The sequence below is a fragment of the Saccostrea echinata genome, unplaced genomic scaffold (assembly GCF_033153115.1).
Source record: "Saccostrea echinata isolate AGI-Se365-2 ecotype Australia unplaced genomic scaffold, CSIRO_AGI_Sech_v1 ptg000052l, whole genome shotgun sequence".
NCBI classification, from domain to species: Eukaryota; Metazoa; Mollusca; class Bivalvia; order Ostreida; family Ostreidae; genus Saccostrea; species Saccostrea echinata.
The window spans coordinates 11,202,859-11,229,237 of NW_026889801.1; the positions used below are offsets into that span (position 1 = coordinate 11,202,859).

General features: G+C 33.1%; 1 protein-coding gene across 1 annotated transcript; it reads left to right on the forward strand.

Moving 5' to 3' along the window:
- The first annotated feature begins 937 nt into the window (after positions 1–937).
- Positions 938–24,956, forward strand: LOC133204357 (centromere-associated protein E-like). The gene is made up of 5 exons (XM_061340080.1): positions 938–1,594; positions 4,894–5,109; positions 11,973–12,120; positions 16,737–16,885; positions 24,817–24,956. The coding sequence occupies exons 1-5, from the start codon at positions 964–966 to the stop codon at positions 24,954–24,956; spliced, it is 1,284 nt and encodes a 427-aa protein (XP_061196064.1). The 5' UTR covers positions 938–963.
- The last annotated feature ends 1,423 nt before the right edge of the window (positions 24,957–26,379 follow it).

The following is a 26,379-nucleotide window of genomic DNA, read 5'->3' on the forward strand; positions in this document are numbered from 1 at the left end:
AAAGGTTGTTGAAAATACAACACTGTTGCTATGGTTACCAAGAAGAGAAAATGTTCGATTTTGTTAATTTTTTGTCAATATTAGACCCTATGTGCCAGCTTTTTGCATCCAGTTAGAGATTGGGTGATAGTCAAAATTGAAAGTCAGGTTAGTTGTTCACATATATCAATCATTAAAGTTTTGGGAATCTACATACAACGGTACGTATCCAAGGAAACAGAGTATTTTTTCAGATTTTTATGCATGTTTTTTCGCCTTATTTCCATAGCAACGCACTATTTAAAGAAATGAAATTGAATTTTTTGAAATGTGAAAATTACGGTCACACCATTGCCTTTAAAATTTGATCATAAGTTATATAGAAATATGCTTTTTAAAAAGATAGGATAAGATTAAAACACTATGAGAGTAAATTTAAAATCCCTTCGTGGTATTAAAACCATGGCAACCATTGCCAACCTATAAGAAATATCATATTTTGTCCTTGGTATATGTTACAAGGATCTCTTCTCTATTATTTGCTTGCATATCAACCTATAATTGTTTTTATTCTTAAGTGTATGACTTTATAAAATTAAATGAACAAAACTATTACTTTTGAATACTTTGTTTCCATAGTAACGTATGTTATAAATGATTTACCAAACATGTTTATCATGCATTTAAGACACCAGGCCTTCAACTTTCAGAAACAGTCATTGCAACTTGTTTGCTTTGCTGCAAACGTTAACTGTGGGACTCTGAAGATGTTGAAAAATGCCATTTTTCAAACTTTAGGACATGTTGCTATGGTAAGCATGACACGTAGCAACCAATTTTTGCCTGATTTGAGTTAACGGTATCAAAGACTTTTATCATAGAGAGTTTGGAGAAATTCTGAGACTATGCGTGCCACAGCTCCTAAATAAAAGTTCAAGTCATTACAGAGAATGGCTCTTAACATTTAGTGTCGCGCTTTGAACAATGATGTTTTTACACTGTGCATTTCTCTGGATATTATTTGCCGTAGTAGATTCCCACTCGCCACTGACGGAAAAGAAGGCAGAAGATGGCATTAGTGTAAGATCCTCATGCGAATCAAATGAAATTGTCATTAACAATCTGCAGAACCAGATAAATCAAGAAACATTGATGAGGCTATCATTACTTAAACAAGTGTATTCATTGATCAACGACATGATTAACGTGAAAAATGAAATGGCAGCCATGAAAAACAACGCAGAAGAAGTAAGAAAAAGTACCGATGATCTTCGGCATGAAGATAAAAAAATGTTAAATGAAATAGAAAAGATGAAACATGACCACAACGATACATCTGAAAGGATAATGAACGTGCAGCATGAGCATGATAAAATGTTGAGTGAGATAGAACAGAAAATGAAAATTAACCAAAACGAAACATCGGAAACGATAGGGAACGTGCAGCATGAATATAAAACAATGTTTAGTGAAATAGAACAGAAGATGAAATACAACCATAACGCCACATCTGAAAGAATAGCAAACGTACAGAATGACCTACTCAACGTCAATAATTCTGTAGGTTTTCTTCGTAATTTTACCGATAAAGTCTATGCTAAGTACGGTATCCAAGGTATGTAAATGTAATATTTCGTGGTCATTTTTGTGCTTCTGAAACAAGCTGTTACATCAGTATCAATAATTACGAGGGTTGTTAGAAAAGTTCGCGGACACATTGTTTCACGGAAAATTTATTGTGTACTTTGAAGAATGACATGTGACTGATTAAATTCATATCTTTTGTTTCTTAGTATATAAAAAATCAGGTCCATTTACTAAAATTTTGAATATATACAATGACTAAGATTCACGGAGCAACCTCTTGACGTTCGGTGACGTGACAACCTGACTCCAAACCTGTTAAATGTTTTTTTTTTTTTCAAAGCTCTAAATATCTTTCATTTCTATAGAATTTTCATGTCTTTTTCCTACTTCAAAATTCTCTCCAATTTAATTCAAAATTTTGCCATTAGATGTTTCATGGAAATTGTAGTAACAGTTTAAATGTAACAAATCTTAATGCACTACAACAGTGCAATTTTTGAATTTCAAAAAAAAAAAAAAAAATCTATGTAATGTGAACGTGCAAAAAAGTGTCATGCTCCGTGAAGCACGTTTTATCTAAATAATATGAGGGTTATTCAGAAAGTTCGTAGACTTTTGTCATAACATTTTTATTTCACGCCATATTATAACCAATTTTGGCAGACATACTTTAACAATAAATCCAAGTAATTTGAATTAAAAAATGCAACTATATCATGATAAATATCCAAATTATACTTAAAATTTAAAACTGCAAAAATAGGGTTACGGAGCAAGGTCAAAATTGAATAATTCTTTACCAATACATTTAATTATGTCTATATTTATATCACCAACAAATGGCGCTTAAACAAAATAAAATGAAAACGTTCGAATAAATCTTGTTTTATAATCTTAAGTACCTAATTGTAATTCAATACATTTCTTCTTTAGAGAGAAATCAATTTTAGAAGACAGGAAGTCCTCTTTAAAAAAAGCGATAAAAGGTGACGTTAAAGGACGTCACGAAGCAGTGAGTAGTAGTATAATTTTGTTTCGCACACGGGTAACCCTTTCACAAACTCTGAAAATGCCGGAAAAACCAGGAAATATATCAGAAGTGAGTCATGCATTTGTATATTAATGGTAAAGACAGTGTTTGAGTGATAGAGACTTTGAATCGGACAATGTGCCGTCTGTGAGGAAACTGATTTTCATTAAATATCTGGTCAAAAGATTTGGTAACGTCATGGAAAGTTATATGCGGCTTCATTGTTGTAGAACTTATAAAAATAAAAAAAAAATACGAAGTAAGGAATTTGAAAACACTGACAAACTAACTTATGCTACGAGGGGTGATCAAAAAGTTCGCGAACTATCTCTATAATTTCAAAACCACAATTCAGATCAGAATGAAATTTGGCACACATATAGTCATACATGTGTTCTATATATAGCACTTTTATGTCATGTTTTGCTCCATGTTTGTGACGTCACAATGTGAAAATGACGTCATTAGGTAGGTTACTTGTGACAAAAAATGATTGACTCAGTCGTACTCGAGCAACGAACGGCTGTAAAGTTTAATGTGTATCTTGGAAATTCCTTTGCAGTAGCATATAATACTTTGTACAAAGTTTATGAAGACAAAAGACTTGCCAGGAGTTCAATTATTAATTGGATTGATTGTTTTAGTGAAAGAAGGGAGATGGTTAAAAATTATGTTTGTTCTCTCGCCCAATGAAAGCAAGCTGGGGAAGAGATGCGTCCTCAGCTGAGCAATTTGATATGAAAGACCGCCAAGTTACAGTTAGAAAAATAGTTGAATATCTTAACAATAATACAGTTATTAAATCCCTAAAATATCGTTTAATTTAGACTTAAATCATATCAGATATGATAAAACGAAAGCGCCATGCCTGATATCCACATTGGACAAACGTCGCTCCCAAGACAGAAGACTCGGGTTGTGATGGTCACTATGCTCATTCCTGGAAAGGATATCCTTATCCACCCATCCAATTGCCGAGATTTGGCCATTTTTGACAAGTTGATTGTTCTTGTTATAAAAACTAACTTGCATGGTAAGAAATATAAGACTCGGGAAAATCTTTTACACCCTGTGAACGGAACGCTTCGGAGCATGTCACGTGACCGCCTGTGTCACGTGATTCGCGCATGGGCAGAACGGTGGCAGATGTGCATTTAAATTGGAGAGGACTACTTTAAAAAATAATGAGCACTAAAACCTAATTTCATTTCTTTTATGGAAGTTATTCAATTAGTTCGCGAACTTTTTGATCACCCCTCGTACTCGAATTAGCAAACTGTGTGTCAGTTATTATGGAGACATTTTTAATGAGTTAATAAGGCGCTACAGACCGTGTGAGAAATGACGAGGGAGAGTAATTGTAACTTTCACGACGTTGTTTTTGACGTTACAATGTAGTTAAGAGTGCTCCGTGGTGTCAAAACATGTTGATTTAAAGTTAAATAACTTAAATTCCTTTTATTCAAATGGAATGAAACTACACACAACGACAAAATGAATGTTTTTGCACTTGAACATGTGTTGATCATAAATCATAAAGCGATATTGTCTACGAATTTTTTGAATGGCCCTCGTGTATCTGTACATTTTTAAGTATCATCGGAAAACACCAAATCTTTGAATATTTATGGGGAAATACGTATATTTTTTATCTGCAGAGTTTTACTGGTTTTATTCGAATAGCGCGCTCACAATAGAAGATGTCCGCGAACTTTTCTAACAACCCTCGTACATCAATCCTCTTCGTTTCTCTATTTGGAAAATCAAACTAAATCTACATATAAAATAACTTAAATTTTTACCTAGGTGTCGTGTTTTACATGGCATTAAAGCACCCGCATTTCATGTCAAATGAAATCAAGGCCCAAATTATATTCTCCAATGCCATTTGAAAAGGGTTGTTTTTCAAGATGCTCTAGAGTTCTTTATAAATATATTGAAACTGACTGTCTTACGATTGAGAGTCCCTCCACCCCATCCCAACTACCAACCCTCCCCCCCCCCTCCAACAAATAAGTTTAAGTGATTTATTAAGACGATTTAATCAGAATAGAGTCATGTTAATACAGGTAAAGCTGTAGTGATTTTTTTTTCTGCGATAAAAAGGAGGTACAATTCAGCACAATAACTGAGGCAGGATTTGTACTTTAAAGATTGGGCAGCCTTATGCTTAACTTAAAAATTACAAAGCGATTTAAAAAAATAATTACAGATGTGTTTTTTCTCAGTAGTTATATAGTTCGCGATGAAAAATGTAAAATTCCTTTTATCTTTATTTAAACTTTATTGTATTTCAGAAAATAAAATGAGAGATTTATCAACCGTGCAGGAAAAAATCCAGTCTACACTGGGTGAGCTGCGCAATGAAGATCAAAGAATACTCTCTGAAACACAACGCATCATAGCGAACCGTAGTGAAAATACATTTGAAAAAATTTTGAAGATGAGGGAAGATTTAGAGCGAAATATCACATATATGGTCAACAACATGACTGGCCCTTTGGAAAGGCAAGGTTTGTAACAATGTTTATTACATTTTATATATATTTGAAAGGATGTCATGAAGGTAGACTTAACATATATTCAAAGAGATATGTTTTCTACATCTGATACCTGCTCTTTAAGGAAGTCCATCCAATGAAGTTTTCGATACAAATAACCCTTTCTAAGAATAGACTCAACGTATGGGTGTGTTCCTATTTTGCGCAAATTTGATATTTAGGTAGAGAACAATATGTATGAAATGTGTTTTAATAAGAATTATAGTTTGCTTTCTATATCGGATTTATCTGGAATTACCTGTATTTTACCAGTGTATTGTAAGAAAGAAGAAGCTTAGAAATACGTAGCCAGTTTTTTTTTTCATTCATAATAGATAAAGAGTTATAAATACAAATTTGATAAGTATTCATGATATCTTCTGCTTTTATTATAATATAGTTTAATATTATGCTTTATAAATAATCAAAGTATCAAACACAAATGACCTTTTCTTGAGTTTTATTTTCCTTTTCTTTCCTTATTCCCAACTATGATACAGTCTATAGCAATTAAGTAATTATCATAACTGGACAAAGTCCCATTTTTCATACTACTTTAGGTAATCAAATGTGTGCAAAACGGGAACAAACCCTTACAACATACCTGACAGCTTACCTTACATATTGATAATTTCTAACGATTTTCTAAATTTTAAGTCATCATTGCATCAGATGTTACGTTTTAGACAAACGTTAGCATACATTACTAGGAGTTTTGATTAGATATCAAATGATAAAAGTCCTTGTGCTTTTCAAAGAAAAAATTCCAGACATACAGTTTTAGCTGGTGTTTCCTCAAAATTGTTTTGGAAGAGGTGTAAAGCATCATTAGACTTAATAAAAGTAGCAAAAAGGGCTTTGATTAATTGGAGCTCATCATATATATAGGGAATAAGAAAAAAAGTTCCAAACTACATTGCGTATGTCATTACGGCCTTAGGTGGGCTGTTTATTCTATGTTCTATAGTACTTGATTACCAGTATACATACATATATATATATATAGAGAGAGAGAGAGCACAAAGAAAACGTTTTACAAGGATACTCACTCCCACTTCCACCCCATCCAGAGGCCTAACTCTCGAACCTGTCTCCTAGAAGTGCACGAACAGCGCGCTAGACCGCTCGGTCATCTAGGAAAGTTAAAAACTTGCTTTCGATGGTGATGGAATTCTCGAGGCGCTGCTATACACTACACGGTCATTGGGAATGAAAATGATGAGATAAAGCTACTTGAACTGTTAGTTTTATCAGAGAATCGTTACTGATACACATTGCAGTGAAATCAATTTCATAATTATCTAATTACTGTTAAAGCACCATGTCGTTACCCCGACTGTCCTGTAATTCTTTAATGATGATAATTAAATCACCGTTGAGCACTGTGAATTGTTATGTAAACTCCATATACAGGTGTTTATGGTATATTGCTACATAAATAAGGGAAGTTGACGTTAGAAAAGTTAAAGTCATCACGTTTATCGTAAGTTTTGTTGTTATGTTACTATTAACGTCTTTTTCTAGTAAAATATCCATAAATGAAACAGATGTGTCAGACTTTGTGGAATCTTTTATTTCGAGTTCAAAGGGATATATCGAATCAACGTAGAAGTGAAAATGAATATTGTTTATTCATAAAACGTTGCCGATATATCTCAGTGTTGAATTGAATGCCACAGCAAGAGACTTCTTCTCATGTAGAAGTAAGTCAAACTTCAAGGTCAAAGGGTCAAAATTAATGGTGCCCAAGGAAAGGCCTTCTCACAAGAAATACACATGTGAAATATGAAAACCCTAGCACCAGCCGTTTAAAAGATATGGCCAAGGTTAAAGTTTTTCAAAAGGAGGTCAAACTCCAAAGTCTCGGTCAAAGGGTCAAAGTTGTTGATATCCAAACTAAGGTCTTGTCACAAGGATTACATATGTGAAGTATGAAAGCCCTAGAACCAACAGTTCAAACGAAATGCCAAGCTTAAAGTTTTCCAAAAGTAGGTAAAACTCAAAAGTCAAGATCAATGGGCTATAATTGTTAGTATATAAAGGAAGGCATGTCACAAGGAATACACATGTGAAGATTGAAAGCCCTAGCAACAACTGTTCAAAAGTTATGACAAAGGTTAAAGTTTTCTAAAAGTAGGTCAAACTCCAAGGTCAAGGTCAAAGGGTCAAAGTTGTTGGTATCAAAAGGAAGGTCTTGTCACAAGGATTACATATGTGAAGAATAAAAGCCCTAGCATCAACAGTTAAAAAGTTATAGCCAATGTTAAAGTTTTTCAAAAGTATGTCATACTCCAAAGTCACGGTCAAAGGGTCAAAGTTGTTGGTATCCAAAGTAAGGTCTTGTCACAAGGATTACATATGTGAAGTATGAAAGCCCTAGAACCAACTGTTCAAAAGAAATGCCAAGGTTAAAGTTTTCCAAAAGTAGGTTAAACTCCAAGGTCAAGGTCAATGGGCTATAATTGTTGGTATCTAAAAAAGGTCTTATCACAAGGAATACACATGTGAAGTATGAAAGTCCTGGAACCAACTGTTCAAAAGCAATGGCCAAGGTAAAGTTGGGTAAAATTTTGTAAAACTGGGTCAAACTCCAAGGACAAAATGTCAAATGTTATGGTACCCGAAGAATGGTTTTGTCACAAGAAATATACATGTGAAATATGAAAGCCATAGCTCCAACCAATCAAAAGTTATGAACAGTGTTAAAGTTTTTGCGGACAAACAAACAGACAGACGGACGGACAGGGCGACAACTATATACCCCCGAAACTTCAATACGGGGGAATAAAAAAAACCCAGCTGTCTATGATGTCAAAAAGCCTGGACTTTAAATTATGTGAGGAATGGTTGTACAACGTCGTACATTTTGATGATATTGATTTTGGTAAAATTTTGTTATTTCCAATTTTCTAAAAGTTCCTTGGAGTTTTAAAGTATCCACATCTGATTTACACCACTGGAGCGCACTATGTATCTTTGTAAGGATTCTTATGCAGTTTAGGAGTACAGTATAAGTGTTGTAGTCAAATTTTATATTGACTGTTGGGAATATTGAAAATCCTTAAAACAGGCATGTGATTTTGAAGAATTTCCTCCTTAGAAAAGGAACTATGAGTATAAGTTGAATTACTACTTGCAGAATTAAATCTAACTTCCTCTATAATATAAATAAAATAATGAGCCTTACAAACAAAGACAATGTTATTACCTGCTTTGTCAACTGGAGCTAGTGCATATTGATCGTGTAATCTATCTAATTATTTTTTCACTTCTGAATTATTGAAAAAGAAGGATAGGTGGTTTTCATATTGCCCCTTACCTGCTTTATTCGAGATTTCAACATCCATCTGATATTTTTTTTACCTTTTGACAGAGTGTCAATGTTTTATTTTTCATGTTTGGACATCGTCTGGTGTAATTTTCCACGAATTCATTATATATAATATATATATATATATATATATATATATATATATATATATATATATATATATATATATATATATATATATATATGCAGACCCTAAAACGTGCTACTACACCTCAGAAACGAACCGTACCGTTCCGTGCAAGAAGCGTACCGTACCGTGCAAGAAGCGAACCGTACCGTGCACAAAGCGAACCGTACCGTACACAGAACGAACCGTACCGTGCAAGAAGCGTACCGTACCGTGCACAAAGCGAACCGTACCGTACACAAAACGAACCGTTCCGTGCAAGAAGCGAACCGTACCGTGCACAAAGCGAACCGTACCGTTCATGAATAATTTTTGAAATAATTATGCAAGCCACGCCCAGAAAGCATTCCGAATCTTGCAATGACCAATACAGTAAGTAATTTTCTTCTATTTCTTTCGACACAGCGCCTGTTAAAGACGGACGGAAAATAACCCTAGAGATTCAAAATATTATTATTAAGTACCATGCATCTGGACTTACATCTGTTAATATAAGGAAACTACTCAAAACTAGTTACGACTTCAAAACAACTCGACAGAGTGTGAGGCGATTCCTTATTCGCTATGCATGATCGGGTTGTGCTTGACTAACATTTTTTTTTTCATATAAAATGCAGCATCGTAATATTTCCTGTACAATTTATAATAAATAAAAGTGAATTAAATACTTTATCGTTTATTTCTATAGCTTTTATCTACCCTATTCTTGTCTCTATGAACTGTTCTCGGAAACAAAGACACATTGAAAAATGTATACGGATTCTGTGCTATTTTCAGAAACCAACCCCTTAAAATAAGTTTTTATTCATGTAAGTAATAATTTTAGGGAGAAATGATTGCAGATTTAGCAACAACAACAATAACAAAATTTGAAAAAAAAAAAAAAAAAAAAAAAATTACGAACTAAATTGTCAATTTGAAAGCGGACATGTTAAAATTTAAACGCCTCTCCATCACTAGAAAAAAAATAAATAAAGGCGATGTATATATTAAATAATGTGTGTTGGTTTACACTCTTCTGACCAACTCAAGATGTTATCGCCAATATAACATACTGTCAAAAAGTTTGATCGCCACGTTTTCGCATGGAATTTTCAGTTTAATACACGTAATCAAAAAACAAATCATATAAGTCAGAATTAATTTTTATTTAAAGCATTTTTCCATTTAATTTGCCTTATTCACTGAAACCTGCAGGTAAAATATGTTATCTGGAATTTACACATAAAGCCCAGTTTAATCTAAAAAAAAAAAAAATGCTTAGTCCGTGCATGCGTGTTCATCCAAGTTTGTTTGTTTTTTTTTTTTTAAGAAACACTGTACATTTCTTGCCATAGTCTCGTTATCTAGACTGACGTATTTCTATACTTTCGTTATTTACTCTAAAACATTTGAAAATTTCGATCAAGTATTGTCTTCACACGTGCACAGGTAAAAACTTGAGCTGTGTATATTGAACCGTATCTAATCCCGTTAGTCCAGATATGCCTACATTCACACATGTATCAACAGTTCGCTGTCTTAAACAGTAAGTCCACAACAATGAACCAGTTTTAATCAGCATATATATATATATATATAGAATTTCATGTGCAGTCAGCTTTTCTTCTAGATCTTCAATAAAAAAAAGTTTGAGTTTGACAAGGAAACAAATCAAATGGGGGGGGGGTAGCACTCAGCATGGGCATATTATTCATTTTCAAAGTTTTTGAGGACATCATGGCTGCATATTATTTATTTTCAAGGTAATTGAAAACGGACTATTTATTTCTAACATTTTGACATTATTTATTTCGGAAATCTGTCTTTGCAGTCAATATACGTTTATATTATATACATTTATACATTGTAGATGGAATTGTAGCTGTCTTAACCTCTTTTTTTTAATTGTAACTTCACTTCAAAAAGCGTGTTTATACATTGATGGAAAATTTATGTAAAAAGGAAAACAATTACGCGCACAAAAAATAAAGTAATATTTTGCACTAATTGTGTGCACTGATTTCTTTTCAATGTATTTTTCCTAGCGAGCCAAAGAAGAGACCTAAGAAGTCTATGTAAAAAAAAATATATATATAATTCCTCGCAAATAAAAATAATAACTTATTTTTTATTGTTTATTTGATCATTCGGTCAAGAGAAAATTTTTGTTTGTTTGTTTTTTAAAATGAAGCAACAGTGACAAGAACGTAAAAAGAATGGTAGACGAAATGAAAGCATGAGGGATTTATAAAATCAATCTCATTTGTTTTAAAGTGTGATAAGTGAATATTTAAAATAACAATTATATTCAATTAGGAAAATTTAAAGTGAAAAAAAAAACATATGTACGCTTATTCTTTAAAAAAAAAAATACAGAAAGGCCTTTTATGGCGACGCAACCAAAATATATTTTTTCATCCTTGTTATACAGTGTTTGTTGATATGTTCGATTTATTTCCGAGTTACTGAACCATAAGGCGATGGTGTATAAAATGAGATAATAAATAGACAACTAAAATTATTTTATCTTAAAAATTGAAAGTAGTTCATACAGAAAGTAAATTTAATAAAGATACATTTATTAAGACGGCTAGTTACATGTAATAACAAAAATACAGCTGTAAAAAGGAAATATTTATAACAGTTTAAACTTAAAAACAACTTAGTAAAAAATGCTTGCGATATCGTCCTTCCATTTATATAAAATAAAGAGATTATAATAAAGAAAAAACGACTTTATGAAGTAGCCAATCAATAACTAAAGCGTACAGGCTCCGCCCACTTAATTTACATACCGTTCACCAAAGCGTACCGTTCACAAAACGAACCGTTCCGTGCAAGAAGCGTACCGTACCGTGCACAAAGCGAACCGTACCGTTCACAAAGCGTACCGTTCCGTGCAAGAAGCGTACCGTACCGTACACAAAACGAACCGAACCGAACCGTGCAAGTGGTGTAGTAGCACGTTTTAGGGTCTGTGTATATATATATATATATATATATATAGAGAGAGATATAGATATAGATATAGATAGATAGATAGATAGATAGATAGATAGATAGATATATATATATATATATATATATATATATATATATATATATATATATATATATATATATATATATATATATATATATATATATATATATATATATATATATATATATATATATATATATATAAATTCTTTTTTAGCAGACGTTATAGATCGACAGGATATTTTCTTTCAAACAATTTGAAACAAATTTTATATAAATAACTATTCTTGTACCCACTTTTATATGTTCTTTATTTGTTTACTGATGATCCTAGTTTTCTTTAAAGAGCTTTGATTAATTATTTTCATGCACTAATTTTATGTATGATACATTAATAACTTTCTCTCCACCTAGATTGCTTAGAATCAAGCCACTGTTGGTTGCTGTATAATTTTTCGTATGATGCTAGCTGGAATGGATGTGAAGGCGGGTCCCAGTACGTAACGAAAACAAACTATTCTTCTGCCCCTTATCTTGGTGTGATGACATGCAATTCGACAAGGTATACTTTGTATATGGTTTTTTTTTTTCATATAATAAATATCTGATGAAAGTTAATTTGAAGATCACAGTCTTTTAAATCTATGCAAGAAAATATAATTTATTATCAAAATAGCACATTTTAAATAAGTTTCTATTGGGTTGAGTGTTCAATTATCAGTGCATTTTGTGTAAAGCGTAAAAACGTAGGATATAATTGATTTCAAAAGTAGGTTACAGATTTGCAGACCTTTTAAAACAGAAAACGAAACATATTTTAATCATTATGTAATGAAAAATAAACAATTTTAAACCCGCAATCTTCGTAAAAACCTTATGAAATTTTGCTACTTTGTTTTATTTAGCAGCTGCCTTTATCAATAAGTAATCGGGTAACTGTTTTTATTTAAATATATTCGGGTATTGAAGCCCTGAAAAGCTACATAAGTTATGGGGAAATACGTATTTTCTTTTATTTCTTCATTATCAAAATAAGTGAAAATAAATGAGAATCATTCACAAGAGAGTTTAAACTTTGTTTGAAATAATTATGAGTTACAATGATACATTGTGATACGATATGTGATGTTTTTATTAAACATGCACATATGCATATCATGACTTACAAAATTTGTAATCTCAAGTTCATGTGTGTGTTTCAAATTGTTAAAGTAACATGACACCATCACTGAAAATACCGAAAATGATCATTCATTCTACCTCTGTCCATCCAGATCCTAACTGCAAAATTGCATGTTTGAATACATTTGCAAGTTTATTTGCACTTCCTTGTGTTAATTTCTGGATTTGTTCGATGTAAAGTAGAAAGTGAAATATATTACATTCGACGTGTGTGTGAGTGTAATTATCATTTTTTTCTGCAAATGTATACGAAAACATGAGACAACAGTCGGCATTTCTAAAGGGAAGATCTAGAATTTATTTCGGGTCCCATATCTGATCACAGATAATTCCCACTCAATTTTTTTTCTGACAAGCAGGTTGTGTGTATTGGGGCAAAGCCATTTCAGTCTAATTTACTTTTAGATCAATACTATGTACGAAATCTGCATGTTGTTCATTTTTCCCATGTAAATATGTAACTATCACTTTTGCTAACGATATTTTTGATTTTGATCTTCTCGTAGAACCAAGTTGTGAAAATAATTGTAATTTTCAAAACTATAGAGTTTCTTTGTAATAAGAACTGAATTGAATATTTAGTACTTTATTGAAAGAAAGTTGATGCGTTGAGTTGAATTCGAGTGAAATAGGGTACATATTAACAAGATAATTCAGAGAATAATTGCTGTTATTGCAAAAAGCAACAAAAAGACAAAAAAGGAACAAATCAGAAAAGAAGTGGGTTTCTTTTTTCTTTCTTTTTTAACAAGCATTCTGAGAGTATTGCATTAGCAATACTAGTCCCCTACCGGCAAATGTAATCTGGTTCCCGTTAAAACTTGAAAATGCCAGAATTCCGTCAAAAGTCATTGAAGCGGGACGAAATGCAAACTTGATCTATAACTCATCAAGGTTAAGTCACATGCCAAAATCAGCTCAATATCTGCAAGCGTTTGGAAGAAAATCAAGGAAAACCCTTAAAAAATGAAAAGGTCCTAATTCCGTGAAAAATCAATGAAGCGAAACGAAATGCAACCTTGATCTGTAACTCACATGCCAAAAATCAGCTTAATATCTGCAAGCGTATCTTGATGAGATACAGATCAAGTTTGCATTTCGTTCCGCTTCAATGACTTTTGACGGAATTACAACCTTTTTCAATTTTACAGGGTTTTCCGTGATTTTTTCCTAAACGCTTGCAGATTTTTTCCTAAACGCTTGCAGGTCTGTCCGTCCGTCTGTCTGTCCCTCTGTCTGTCTGTCAGTCTGTCCCACTTGGTTTTCAGCACTTATTTCCTAAACGCTTGTAGATATTGAGCTGATTTTTGGTATGTGAGTGTATCTTGATGAGTTACAGACCAAGTTTGCATTTCGTTCTGCTTCATTGATATTTTACGGAATTACGTCCTTTTCAATTTTTAAGGGTTTTCCGCACTTTTCTTCTAAACGCTTGCAGATATTGAGCTGATTTTTGGTATGTGACTTTACCTTGATTAGTTATAGATTAAGTTTGCAGTTCCTTCCGCTTCAATGATATTTATAGAATTATGGCATTTTCAATTTTTAACGGGAACCGACTACACTTGCCGGTAGGGGACTAGTATTGCCAATGCAATACTCTCAGAATACTTGTTTTTTTTATAAATTGGTTTTGATCTACTGAGACTATCAATAAATTTGACTGGTTTGCCAATGCCTTGTAAGGATTTGTAGTCAGGCAGAAAAATAGCAAAAATGTTTGATAAAATATTTATGACATGAACAGCCGATGATTGATTGGACATTGAATTGTTAATTTGTTTGCCCGTGCTTCCAGTGTGTATGATTTCTGTCTAAGGCAAAGATTAAGTTTTTGATTAAACTGAAAATCCAGAAAAGACTGAATAAGCAACTCCCCCCCCCCTCCCCGCTTGATCAGCCCTTTATACCTTTGTGTAACATTCACTCCAAGCACAAAAAATCCTCTCGTATTATGGCACGATATATGACAATAGTAACAAGCACTCTCAGAGTATTGCATTAGCAATACTAGTCCCCTACCGGCAAGTGTAATCTGGTTCCAGCTAAGAATTGAAAATGCAATTATAATTCCGTCAAAAATCAAGGCAAAGTCAGATACCAAAAATCAGCTCAATATCTGCAAGCGTTTAGAAAAAAAATCACGGAAAACCCTGTAAAATTGAAAAAGGTTGTAATTCCGTCAAAAGTCATTGAAGCGGAACGAAATGCAAACTTGATCTGTATCTCATCAAGATACACTCACATACCAAAAATCAGCTCAATATCTGCAAGCGTTTAGAAAAAATGTACGGAAAACCAATTGGGACAGACTGACAGACAGACAGAGGGACAGACTGACAGACGGACAGCTAGACAGACAGACGGACGGACAGACTCAGAGGAAACCTATAGTCCCCTCCGGTTTCAGCGGTAGGGGACTAATAATGGCAATAGTCTGGTCACTTGTTTTACGTAACTCAAAAGTTAACGGAGCAATTATATCAGTAAAGAAACTTTAGAAATATCAAAAGTTTCATTGACAATCATATAAATATTTAATTCTTTGGATTTGAGAGGGGAAATGGTAAAAAACTAACAAGCTGTCTCTTTTTATGAACAAGCATTCTGAGAGTATTGCATTAGCAATACTAGTCCCCTACCGGCAAGTGCATGTAATCTGGTTCCCGTTAAGAATTGAAAATGCCATAATTCTGTCAAAAATTAATGAAGCGGGACGAAATGCGAACTTGATCTATAACTTATCAAGGTAAAGCCACATACCAAAAATCAGCTCAATATCTGCAAGCGTTTAGAAGAAAATTGCGGAAAACACGTAAAAATTGAAAAGGCCGTAATTCCGTCAAAAATCAATGAAGTGGAACGAAATTCAAACTTGATCTGTAACTCATCAAAATACACTCACATACTAAAAATAAGCTCAATATCTGCAGACGTTTAGGAAAAAAGTGCGGAAAACCAAGTGGGACAGACTGACAGACAGACAGAGGGACAGACAGACAGACAGACTGACGGACAGACAGACAGACAGACGGACGGACAGAGGGACGGACAGACTCAAAGGAAACCTATAGTCCCCTCCGGTTTCACCGGTAGGGGACTAATAAAAATGGAAACACTGAAGTTAACCAGACCTAAATAACTGTTTTTACCATAGGAATTGTATCAGCTTTCTCTTACATTTTTTTTTTCAAAGAAAACCCCCGATATGCTTTAAGATTGCTTTTTTTTCTCTTCCAATTGGCTGTAACTTTTCCATTCAAAAAGTTTAATAAAATTGATATTCTGTATTCATTATTTTGGCAATTGACTTTTAAATAAGCTTAAAAATTTATCAGTAACATAACTTTTACATAGATTGCTTTATCGTTGTCTAAAAGAATGCTTTAGATTGCTAAAGGAAAATTGATATGTACATTGCTATTTGATTTATTTTGTATTTATGTTTTAAAGAGTATTGTGTTACAATTTCTATTTTTATATATATGACTCGGAAAAAATTCTTTCACAATAAAGCAATGGTGTACCTGTTTTTTAATAATTGTATACTTAAGGAATCACTATCTAGTTTGTTGTGTATGCCAGGGTATCAACGACAGTTGGGAACGTGGGATGATTTGCATAACGGGAGAAGCCACGGGTGATCCCTTATATTTCCATTTATATGTGAAATAAAAAATTATAAATAAAAAATGCTGTCTAATAGATTTAAAATACACGAAGCATTCCATGTTAAGTTCCATAGTCCCCGCCCCCTTACGTCAGACACAATGACAGCCGCGAGAGATTGACATGCATATTAGGAACTTGACTTTTTACATTCAATTGTAATTATTGAGAAATCAACACACTTACCTTTCAAAGAGTTTGAAAGAGTTATTACAGAGAAAACAATGTGAATGTAAATATAAAAAGCAATTTATTGCTTAAGCTAATTATATGTATACATATTCAAGAAATCTATTGAGTTTATTTTATGATTTACACATTTATTAGATACAAGCTATTTCTGAGCAAAACAGCTACCGGCATATACTATAACATTGCGGATAATAGTGGCAACGGGCAGGATCACTGTGAACTTTTGGGGTCTGCCCAGGAAGGCGTATTGCCTGGAGATTACTGGAGAGCACCAAACACACAAGGTAAGGAAAGGGGTTGTTCAAAAACTCTTTTGAAGTCTATGAGCATCGTGCATATATATATATATATATATATATATATATATATATATATATATAATATATATATATATATATATATATATATATATATATATATATATATATATATATATATATATATATATATATATATATATATATATATATATATATATATATATATATATATATATATATATATATATATATATATATATATGTGTGTGTGTGTGTGTGTGTGTGTGTGTGTGTGTGTGTGTGTGTGTGTGTGTGTGGGTGGGTGTGTGGGTGGGTGTGTGTGTGTGAGGGTGTGTGTGTGTGTTTTCTTTAAAGTGAAAGACCCAAAATTGTTTGTTCTGAGTAGATAAATTATGACAAAGGTGCCAGTAACTCTTGCAGCTCTTACATGGTGTAGATAAAATTTGAATGGAAAGAAAACAGAACAAGCTAATTCAGAGAATTTGTGTCCCCCGCTTAGGGAAAAAAGAGCATGCGCAGTTTGGGGGGTCACCCCTCCCCCCCCCCCCCTGGATTTATATTGAAGGAAATTAAAAAAAAAAGCCAATATGGATGTAAAGAATTGATTGCTTATTCTTTATTATGTGTAGAAGATTCTTTTTCTTTAATATGTGTAGAAGATTCTTTTTATATTGAATATTTATCACACTGTAATAATGATTTTATGAGTTTGTACATGGCGAAGTCATTTCACATATTGAATACTATCATTTAGTAAATCAAAAAAAAAAAAACCGGATCGTCCGGGATTTGAAACAGGTACCTCTCACTTGTTAAGCAAGAATCATACCCCTAGACCACGGTGGCACTTGATTATACAGCAAATTAAATGCAAACATTAGATCACATATATATTTTACACAATACATAGTGTCTAATTAAGCCTATACTAAACAGTTCTAATAGATGTAATTAGAATATAAAGTCCGCCGACAACCTGTATTATACGTAATAACTCTCCACCTGCCCCTGTGCTAAAAATAGTGCCAAACGACTAATACAATAAATAAAAAAGGGGGCGGGACACTTTGAGAGGGGCGAGAGAGGCCATAGGGAGTTATGGTATAAAATTTCATTGCAAAAGCTCAATGGGTTCTCGAGATATCGCGCAGAAACGAAAGTGTTAAAACAGACAGAATTTATGAATTTATGACCTTGATCTTTTCACCTCAAATCAACAGGGTTCTTTTTTAGGCCATAGGGAGTTGCTATGCAAAATTTCATTGCGAAAGCTCATAGGGTTCTCGAGATATCGCACGGAAACGAAAATGTTACAGACAGACAGAAATACAGACGGACGGACGGACGGACGGAGAGTCGGACGGACGAACGGACGGACGGACAGACAGACCCAAAAAAACAGTGCTCGATGACATAATCGATCCGATAATCATTGAAACCTTACTGTCATAGACAGGTAACATGTCACTGTGTTATCGCGATCGGCGCAATACACTTAAAATAAGTTTTAAAATACCAATGAAGCACATTTACACAAGCTGATTCCTTTGGGGAAAAGCTAATATCTGGTGGTCTCCCATCATCTATAAATCATAGGAATAAATTAAGGAAACGCATCTCCCAGGTTTTTTTTCTCTTACACATAAAGTGTAAGCTCGAAAAGCGCAAAAGAAAACGCATGGCACCCATTATTCACACTCTCCCCTCACCCCCATCCCCACCCCACAAGGAATTCTTTCTTTATATAAAGTTCAACAGAAATGAATACGTTTTTGAAAAAAAAAAAATTATATATAGTTTAAATTATTTTCGACAGAATGGTCAACATTTTAGCTATGATATTCAATTTTTTTATGATATTTGAATGTACTCTTGAGGATTAAAAGCTGTAAAAAATTAGGTTACTTTGACATTTTTGTCCCCCGCTTTCACTAAAAGTGGGGGATATTGATTTGGGTCTGTCCGTCCGTCCGTTCGTCCGTCTGTATTTCGTAAATTCATACATTCCGTCTGTGTGTACTACTTTCGTTTCCGGGCGATATCTCAAGAAGCTTTTGCAATGAAATTTTGTACCATAACACCCTTTGGCCTCTCTCACCCCTCTCAAAGTGTCCCGCACTTTTTTTTAATTTATAGTATTAAAAGTCGCTTGGCACTAGTTTTAGCAGAGGGGCATGTGGAGAGTTATTACGTATAATACAGGTTTTCGGTGGACTTAATATTCTAATTACATCTATTAGAACTGTTTATTGAAGGCTTAATTATACACCATGTATTGTGTAAATTTTAGACATTATCGAACGTGAATATCAACATTATATCTGACCTAATGTTTGCATTTACTTTGCTGTTTAATTAAGTGCCTCCGTTGTCTAGGGGTATGACTCTCGATTAGCATGTGAGAGGCCCCGTGTTAAAATCCCGCTCGATCCTTCTTTTTTTTTTTTTTTTTTGGATTTTTTTTTTTTTTTTTTTTTGGATTTACTATATAAATGATAGTATTCAGCATGTGAAATGAAAAAGTTATGACGTCTGGCTTGTACAAACTCATAAAATCATTAATGCAGTGTGATAAATATTCTATACAAAAAGAATCTTCTATACACATATTAAAGAATAAGCAATCAAATCCTTATATCCATATTGGCATTTTTTATTTGCTTCAATATACATGTATACATTAAATAATTCTACAAATCAAGGGGGGTCCGACCCCCCCCCCCCCGAACTGCGCATGCTTTTCTTTTTCCCCTAAGCAGGGGACACAAATTCTCTGAATTAGCTTGTTCTCATAGAAATATCTCCTGTTTGGTATAATCAAGGTATTAAATGCTTAAAATATACATAATATGACATACTAGTGAGAAATATTTAAAGAAGTTGTCAAATTTCCAAATCTTTGACCAAAATAATCAATTTAGGACTCCTGATTTTGTTTGTTTTTTCTGGTAAGGGATGCCAAAAACCAAGGCGCACGCGACCGCTAAACATATAAAAAAAACTTGGAATGGCCTAATTATAGATAATGATACCATGATATCGTGACTGTAAGGATAAGCAGTAAGACTAAAATGAGAAGGTTTTTCATTGTAAATTAATATTTTTCTTTGTGCATGATCATGACTTTATTCTATAAAGTGTGTCCTGCTGTGGTAAGCCGACCAAAACTCTGCTTAAAATATGAAGATAGCGAACAATAATCAATATCAAAGTCCAGTGAAACAATACAACTTTGAAGCAGAGCAAACATGGACCTCTAAAAACATCAGATGTGGGATCAGGTGCCATGGAGGTGTAGGCATCCCCTGTCAACCGGTCACACCCGCCGCTGCTGATTGTCATGATCGGGCAAACGGAAAAATCCGTAGACACTTCAGTGTTTTAAAAATGGCTTCACATTTAGTATAAAAAACGTCAGCCAAGATTCGACTTATATAGGTATATGAACTAGTATTCAATGATTCGTATACACGGTTCCTGAAAGTTAAACGCTAAACACACCCATCTTCTTTGTTTTATTTAGATTAAACTGTTTCTCAAAGTAGAAATGAAAGTAAGCGTCAACCAGGATAATGTTTTAATCTCAAAAAACTGTGCTGTGTTTAATTTAATTTTTTTTTTCTGTTTTTTAAAAAAATCTTTGTACAATTGTAAAGATTGACCCGTGTTTTCACTCAAATCTATGATTTAGAGGCACAGCAATGCAAAATGTTATGCGAACTCCTAAGGCGAATGGGAGGGGCGAGGGACCGTCTTTGTCACTGACCTTCTAATGGGAAACCGAACGTATTACTAGTAGCTTCTTTGAGGCTGTCATAATTCCTAATGACCCTTAAATTTAGCCTGTAGGTTAAGCACTTACATGTATATCGTAATTTTAGAGTATATTTAGGGTATCATTTCAGAGGCTTTGTTATCCCAAAATATATGCATGAATTTTATTTTTTTTACTTTGTTTTACTCACAGTCTCTTTCAAGGAGAGATAAAGATATTGTGAAAATTTGGTTGAAACGTTGAAAAAGTCTCCTTCTCGATCAAGAACCACTGGGCCAAAATAAGCAAAAAACTTATGAGAGAGCTTCCTTAAAACGTGTGCATTAATAATTGTTCAAATCATCCCCGAACCAGTACGCAAGCTTCGAAATCGCTGATTCAAGTTTCTTCGAAGCAACTGTGGGTAAAAAGAGACATCAAAGTTTTGTATTGGAATATTTAGGTAATTAAACAAATATCTTCCAAAGTAGCAGGACCACACTAAATCATATTTTGATATGCAAATAATCTCAAGTTATGTGGATTCAAGTTTTTATTTTTTAATTTTCAAATAACGGGAGTCGGTCAAAATTCGAGGATTCAAAATTATGCAGGTGAACTTTGTAGCCCATCTCCCTAAAGCTGCCGTTGTCTTTCGTTTAACTCTTCAATTTCTATCCCACATTTTAAGAAAAAAAATTATTTCAAGAAAAATAATTCTTAATATACGAGATGTGTCCCAGAAAAACGTGACCTGACCAAAATCATTCATTTTTTGTACAACTCTAGGAAATTATATTTTTGTCATTTCGACAAAAATACTATAAGCTTTATGTCATATACATTTAGAACTATAGTATGTGTGAAATGAATAACTCGTAAAGTAAAAGAAAATCAAACGAAGTATCGAATTTATGCTTTGAATGGATTTTTAAAGACGCACGATTCCTGAACAAATTCACAAAGGCCACGAGCAACATTTTGACGTCGTCGGTGTTGTTGCACCAACAGCTTCGTTCATCAGAGAGAAAAGTGTTATTTATGGAATTATCTAATTGAAATTTCTGTATATTATTTAATAAATTTTGTTTATGGTGCATGCCATTTTTTAACTTTATAATATTATTGAAACAAAAAATACAGATGTATCTAAAAATCACTTGTCAATATATTGTCTTTTGAATAAATTAGTGAGTACCAATATTTAATTCTCTCAGGCTGATAATATTAAACAATTAATTACCCCTTATGAGGTCAACATGGTGAAATAAGGACCCGAGACCTGGCCCTCGAGATGACCTGACCTGACCGAGGCCGCGTAGCGGCCGAGGTCAGGTAAGGTCAGGTCAGGTCAGCGAGTGGGCCAGGTCGAGGGTCCTTATTTCACCATTTTGAACTCATGAGGGGTAATCAATTGTTTTATTATACCGATATAAGTTAAGACAATTTTTGTAGGCTTAATTACTAAAATAATCAATTGTGTATTAGACTTACGGACTGTTATTATCAGTGTTTCAGCGGGATCGGGATTCGCTAGAGAAGTTGTTTACTTTTCGCCTGTAAGTCTTGTTAGTTTTTGCACCGCCGATTTATTAAAACACTCTGTGATTGTCAGTAACATGCATTTTTATAAATTCACAAATACCGAGTACAATGACAATCTGATGCAGACTTTTACTGTACAAAAGAGCCTGCATTCGTTGAATTTGACATTGTAACGAAAGTTTCAATGAAAACGATAAATTTTATGACGCATCTAACAGGTTGGGCACATTTCCTTTTCTCAATAACTGTTACGCTAAAAGGGAATTGTTACCTCATTTCAGTAATAAAAATCATTACTGTATACGTGAATTTTCGTAATTTTTAAACTAATGCCCAAATCCGTGTATTAATTAAAAAGTGCATAAAAAATACGATATGATGTGTTTAAACTTTATTTAACCAACCTCGCTGACAAAAAATTTCGGTCCTTTAGTGCTGCTGACGGGAGGAAGATGAGATTAAATCGTACAACATCATGCGTATTCTTCCAACGGATGTGAATATTTCCCTTATAAGTATATTATTATTAGTTCAAAAACGGAAAATTTCACAGCTTTGTTTTCATTGAAGTGACATCTTTCGAACATGCATAGGAATTTAAACTCACGTGCAGCAGTAATCCACGACTTCTACTTAAATTTTCCCTGTTGATAAATGATACAAAAAGTATGGAATCTTACAAGGGCATTCATTCTCAAACCATCTTTGAATGACTATCTTTTAAAACCTAATATTTCATCTAATTATTTTCCTCTGTAAAAGAAGCAGTGGTATTAAGAATTATTTTTACGATGTCTTTGAAAGATATGATTATAAAATTTAATTCGAACGAATAATTTCATGTACGAGTTAGCAATTGCTGAACGTATTCAATCTCACAATTTTAACACAGAAAAGCTTCGGTAAGAAATATATATCGTAGAAATATTTCATCATTTTTTTCGGTTTTTGCAGCGATAAATATTGTAGTTTTAAGCATATATATACACTTAATAGACTATAAATATTTACAGGATGTGAAAATATTCTTGCACTTAATCTTTTATTCAAAGCAAACACGAGAAAAGAGGGTAAACGAGTGAAAATTCCTGTATACAGTAATGTTTTTAAATATGTTTTATGGTGTGACCGTTGGGGCGAGCGCAGTTGTACCATCGAAAAAGCTATAGCAGCTTAATTACACTTGTAACGTTGATCCGCCTCTTCAAACGTCAAACTGCACAAGACACAGTCTAGACTTACGTCACATGACGTCGGAAATTACGGAGACAGCCGAGCGTCTGGTTGAACGAGACTAAAGATCTTGTGCAATAATAAATGAAATACGTTTTAGAGTAGATGTAATCATTTTTTGTTTCTTTTAAGCTCTCTGCAAAGAAAGAAAAGTAAACGTATTTCTCGTTAATGAATAATTATGTTTTGTAAGAATTTCGCATGGAACCCAGGTAGCGAAGGAATTCTGGGAATGCTGCACCAGAAAATTTGCCTGACGTATGTACAGATTTCATTCCGAATTTTCTCTGTTCTTACACGTTAGTCTATTGAGCTCGCTTCGCGAGCGGCGCTTCGCGCTGCTCGCTGCGCTCGCTATTGCTGAAAAGAGGAACAATTTCCTTTTACTGAAAACTGTGCCCAACCTGTCTAAAGGGCAATCCTATTCCGTATCATAAAAAGACTATACATATTTTTAAAACGGCATTTTTTGTAATGAACAGTCATTACCGTATGCAATAATTTTTAAATTTGAATTAAATTTAGATTAACAGGTCATTTTTAGCGGTCATTATTTATAATGATCGGGTCATTATACCCCACGTGCAATGATTCCTAGGTCATTATTGCTGTAAACGGTACTTTTTGGAGTCATTATTGAGTTTAAAAGCCTTCTATACAAGCCAATCAAATTTGAGTATTCTTAATAGAGGTATAATAAACAATTTTGATACAATTTCTTAATTTACATGTATTAATCAATATACTTATACCTCTGACTGAGAATCTCTGGTGTTTTGTCAATGTATTCTTTCGCAATATCACTGTGAAAAATTTTAATGGGGGCGTCCTCGCCAAGTACGCTTAGTATATTTTTACATATGATTGGTTATAGTCTTGATTCAAAATTAATTTTTAAATGACGAAAAAAATGTTATTTATGTTCCAAAAAAATGAATCTTAACCCATTCTTTATGAAAATGGAACATTTCTGAAAAATTATATGCTTCATTTAAACCAAACTGACACAGATAAGAAGACTTCATATTGTAGTAGTTAACGTGTTTAACATTACGCCTTACCTGCAGCTATGGAGAGAGTTCGAGTCATATGTTAGGATTCTAGGCTCTTTTTTCTTTTCAAAAACCATAAAAAATGAAAAATGAATTATTTATCAATTAGAAAATCTAATGTGTTAAAGATGACACTGGCATCAGCATTTTTGAAAAATGTAATTTTTCAATGAACTTTAAGAATTGAGAAATATCTTGTTTCAGGGCATATTGTCCTCGCCTTGAACGCCTTCATTCAAATATTTGGAATGTGTTTAGTTTTTTCATGTCACCTAAAAGAAGTGCTTTTATTTTACAAGGAACAAAAATGAACTGAAATCATTATGGCATTTCCAAATCGTCTTTTAAAGGTTTCTATCGACACAGAAGGGGACAACAATTCTCGTTCGGAAAAATAGGAAGTACACCAACATCGACCCCAAGACTTCTCGAAAAATGGATAGAGTGTGGTGTCAGCCTACCCGGGAGTGACAGGGTCATCCGAATGTAGACCTGGATAGAATGTGCTCTCTATCTATTATGATTTAAAATATAGACAAAATTATGCGTTTTTTTTTAAATGTGTCTATCTGTATTCTTGGTTCAAATAATATTCAAAACCTTTTATTTATTTAGGGTGATCATCCGTTAAATGTTATAGATGGACAAATAATATCTTCAGAAAAAATACGTTTTTATAATATTTAATTTCGTTATATTTAATTAGTTACGAAGTCATCTAGAAGATATTCAATGTTTTATAGTTTGATACTAAATGAATATGAAATTTATTCAGTAGAAAAGAATTTTCGATGTTTTCACGAGTGCAAAGCACGAGTGAAAATCTATAAAAAAAAAAATTCTGTCTCAAGAGTGAAATCCTGTGAAATTGAAAAATGAAGATAACGAACAGTAAATCAAGCTCTCAGTATTGACAGTAATTAAAAGTCCGATGAAACGATACAAGTTTGGAGCAGAGCAAACACGGACCTCAAAATCAGAGGAGGATCAGATGCCATGGAGGAGTAAGCATCCCCTGTCGACCGGTCACACCCACTGTGTTCTCCTTGTTATGATCGAACAAACGGAAAAGTTCGTAAACAATTCACTGTGAAACTAATGGCTTAACAATTTGTATGAAAAACGTCAGCCAACATTTGACATAATGATGGATTGTTTTTGCTGACAAGCTAAAATAAATGCCATATCCAACTACAAAACATTAAATTTTCTAGATCTGTTTATCATCAATTTTTTTTCAACCAATAAACAACACCCATGTTGAAATTATATTACTAAGTGAAAATAAGAAAGTTTAGAAGTAAGGTAGTATTTTTTTTCATTCCGAGTATAGGAGAGTTTAGGCAAAAGTCAGAAAAGTCATTCTATGATAAAAGGACGGATTCGGGGTAAATATCAGGGGAAAAAATTTTTGCTTCAAAAAGCCACTTACATGTGCAATTGAAAAAAGAATAATTTTGTTTCGTTAACTTTTCTACAGCAATTTTGATATCCCAAATGCCATAACCAATGTTACAAAGTTATTCCTTAAACAGGATTCAGCATTTTTAAATAAACATGAATTTACCCTTTTATGTTTTGTTTTGTTTTTGTTTTTTTTTGATTTTTTTGTTTTTGTTTTGTTTTTTTTTTTTTTTTGTTTTGTTTTTTTTTTTTTTTTGTTTGTTTCTTTTTTTGTTGTCATGAACATCGAATGCTATACATGTTACATGATTTTTAAGTCTGGCAAAAATCTGGAATTGATTAAAAATATCAGGGAAAATATCGTTATGGAAGTTAATTTTAAGCAAGAAAAGTTGAAATCTCTGAAATAATGTTGATTAACGTTTGTTTGAAAATGGTAATCAGAATTATTAACTATTTAGCTCCCAAAATAAAACTTTTTATACCTCAAAAGTAAAAACCATTCCTGA

Excerpts from the sequence above, each read along its gene's own strand:
- LOC133204357 (XM_061340080.1), top strand. The coding sequence starts at position 964 with ATGATGTTTTTACACTGTGCATTTCTCTGGATATTATTTGCCGTAGTA. Across the intron at positions 12,121-16,736 it reads ATGACATGCAATTCGACAAG|ATACAAGCTATTTCTGAGCA; the intron begins GTATACTTTGTA and ends CACATTTATTAG. Across the intron at positions 16,886-24,816 it reads GAGAGCACCAAACACACAAG|GTTTCTATCGACACAGAAGG; the intron begins GTAAGGAAAGGG and ends CGTCTTTTAAAG.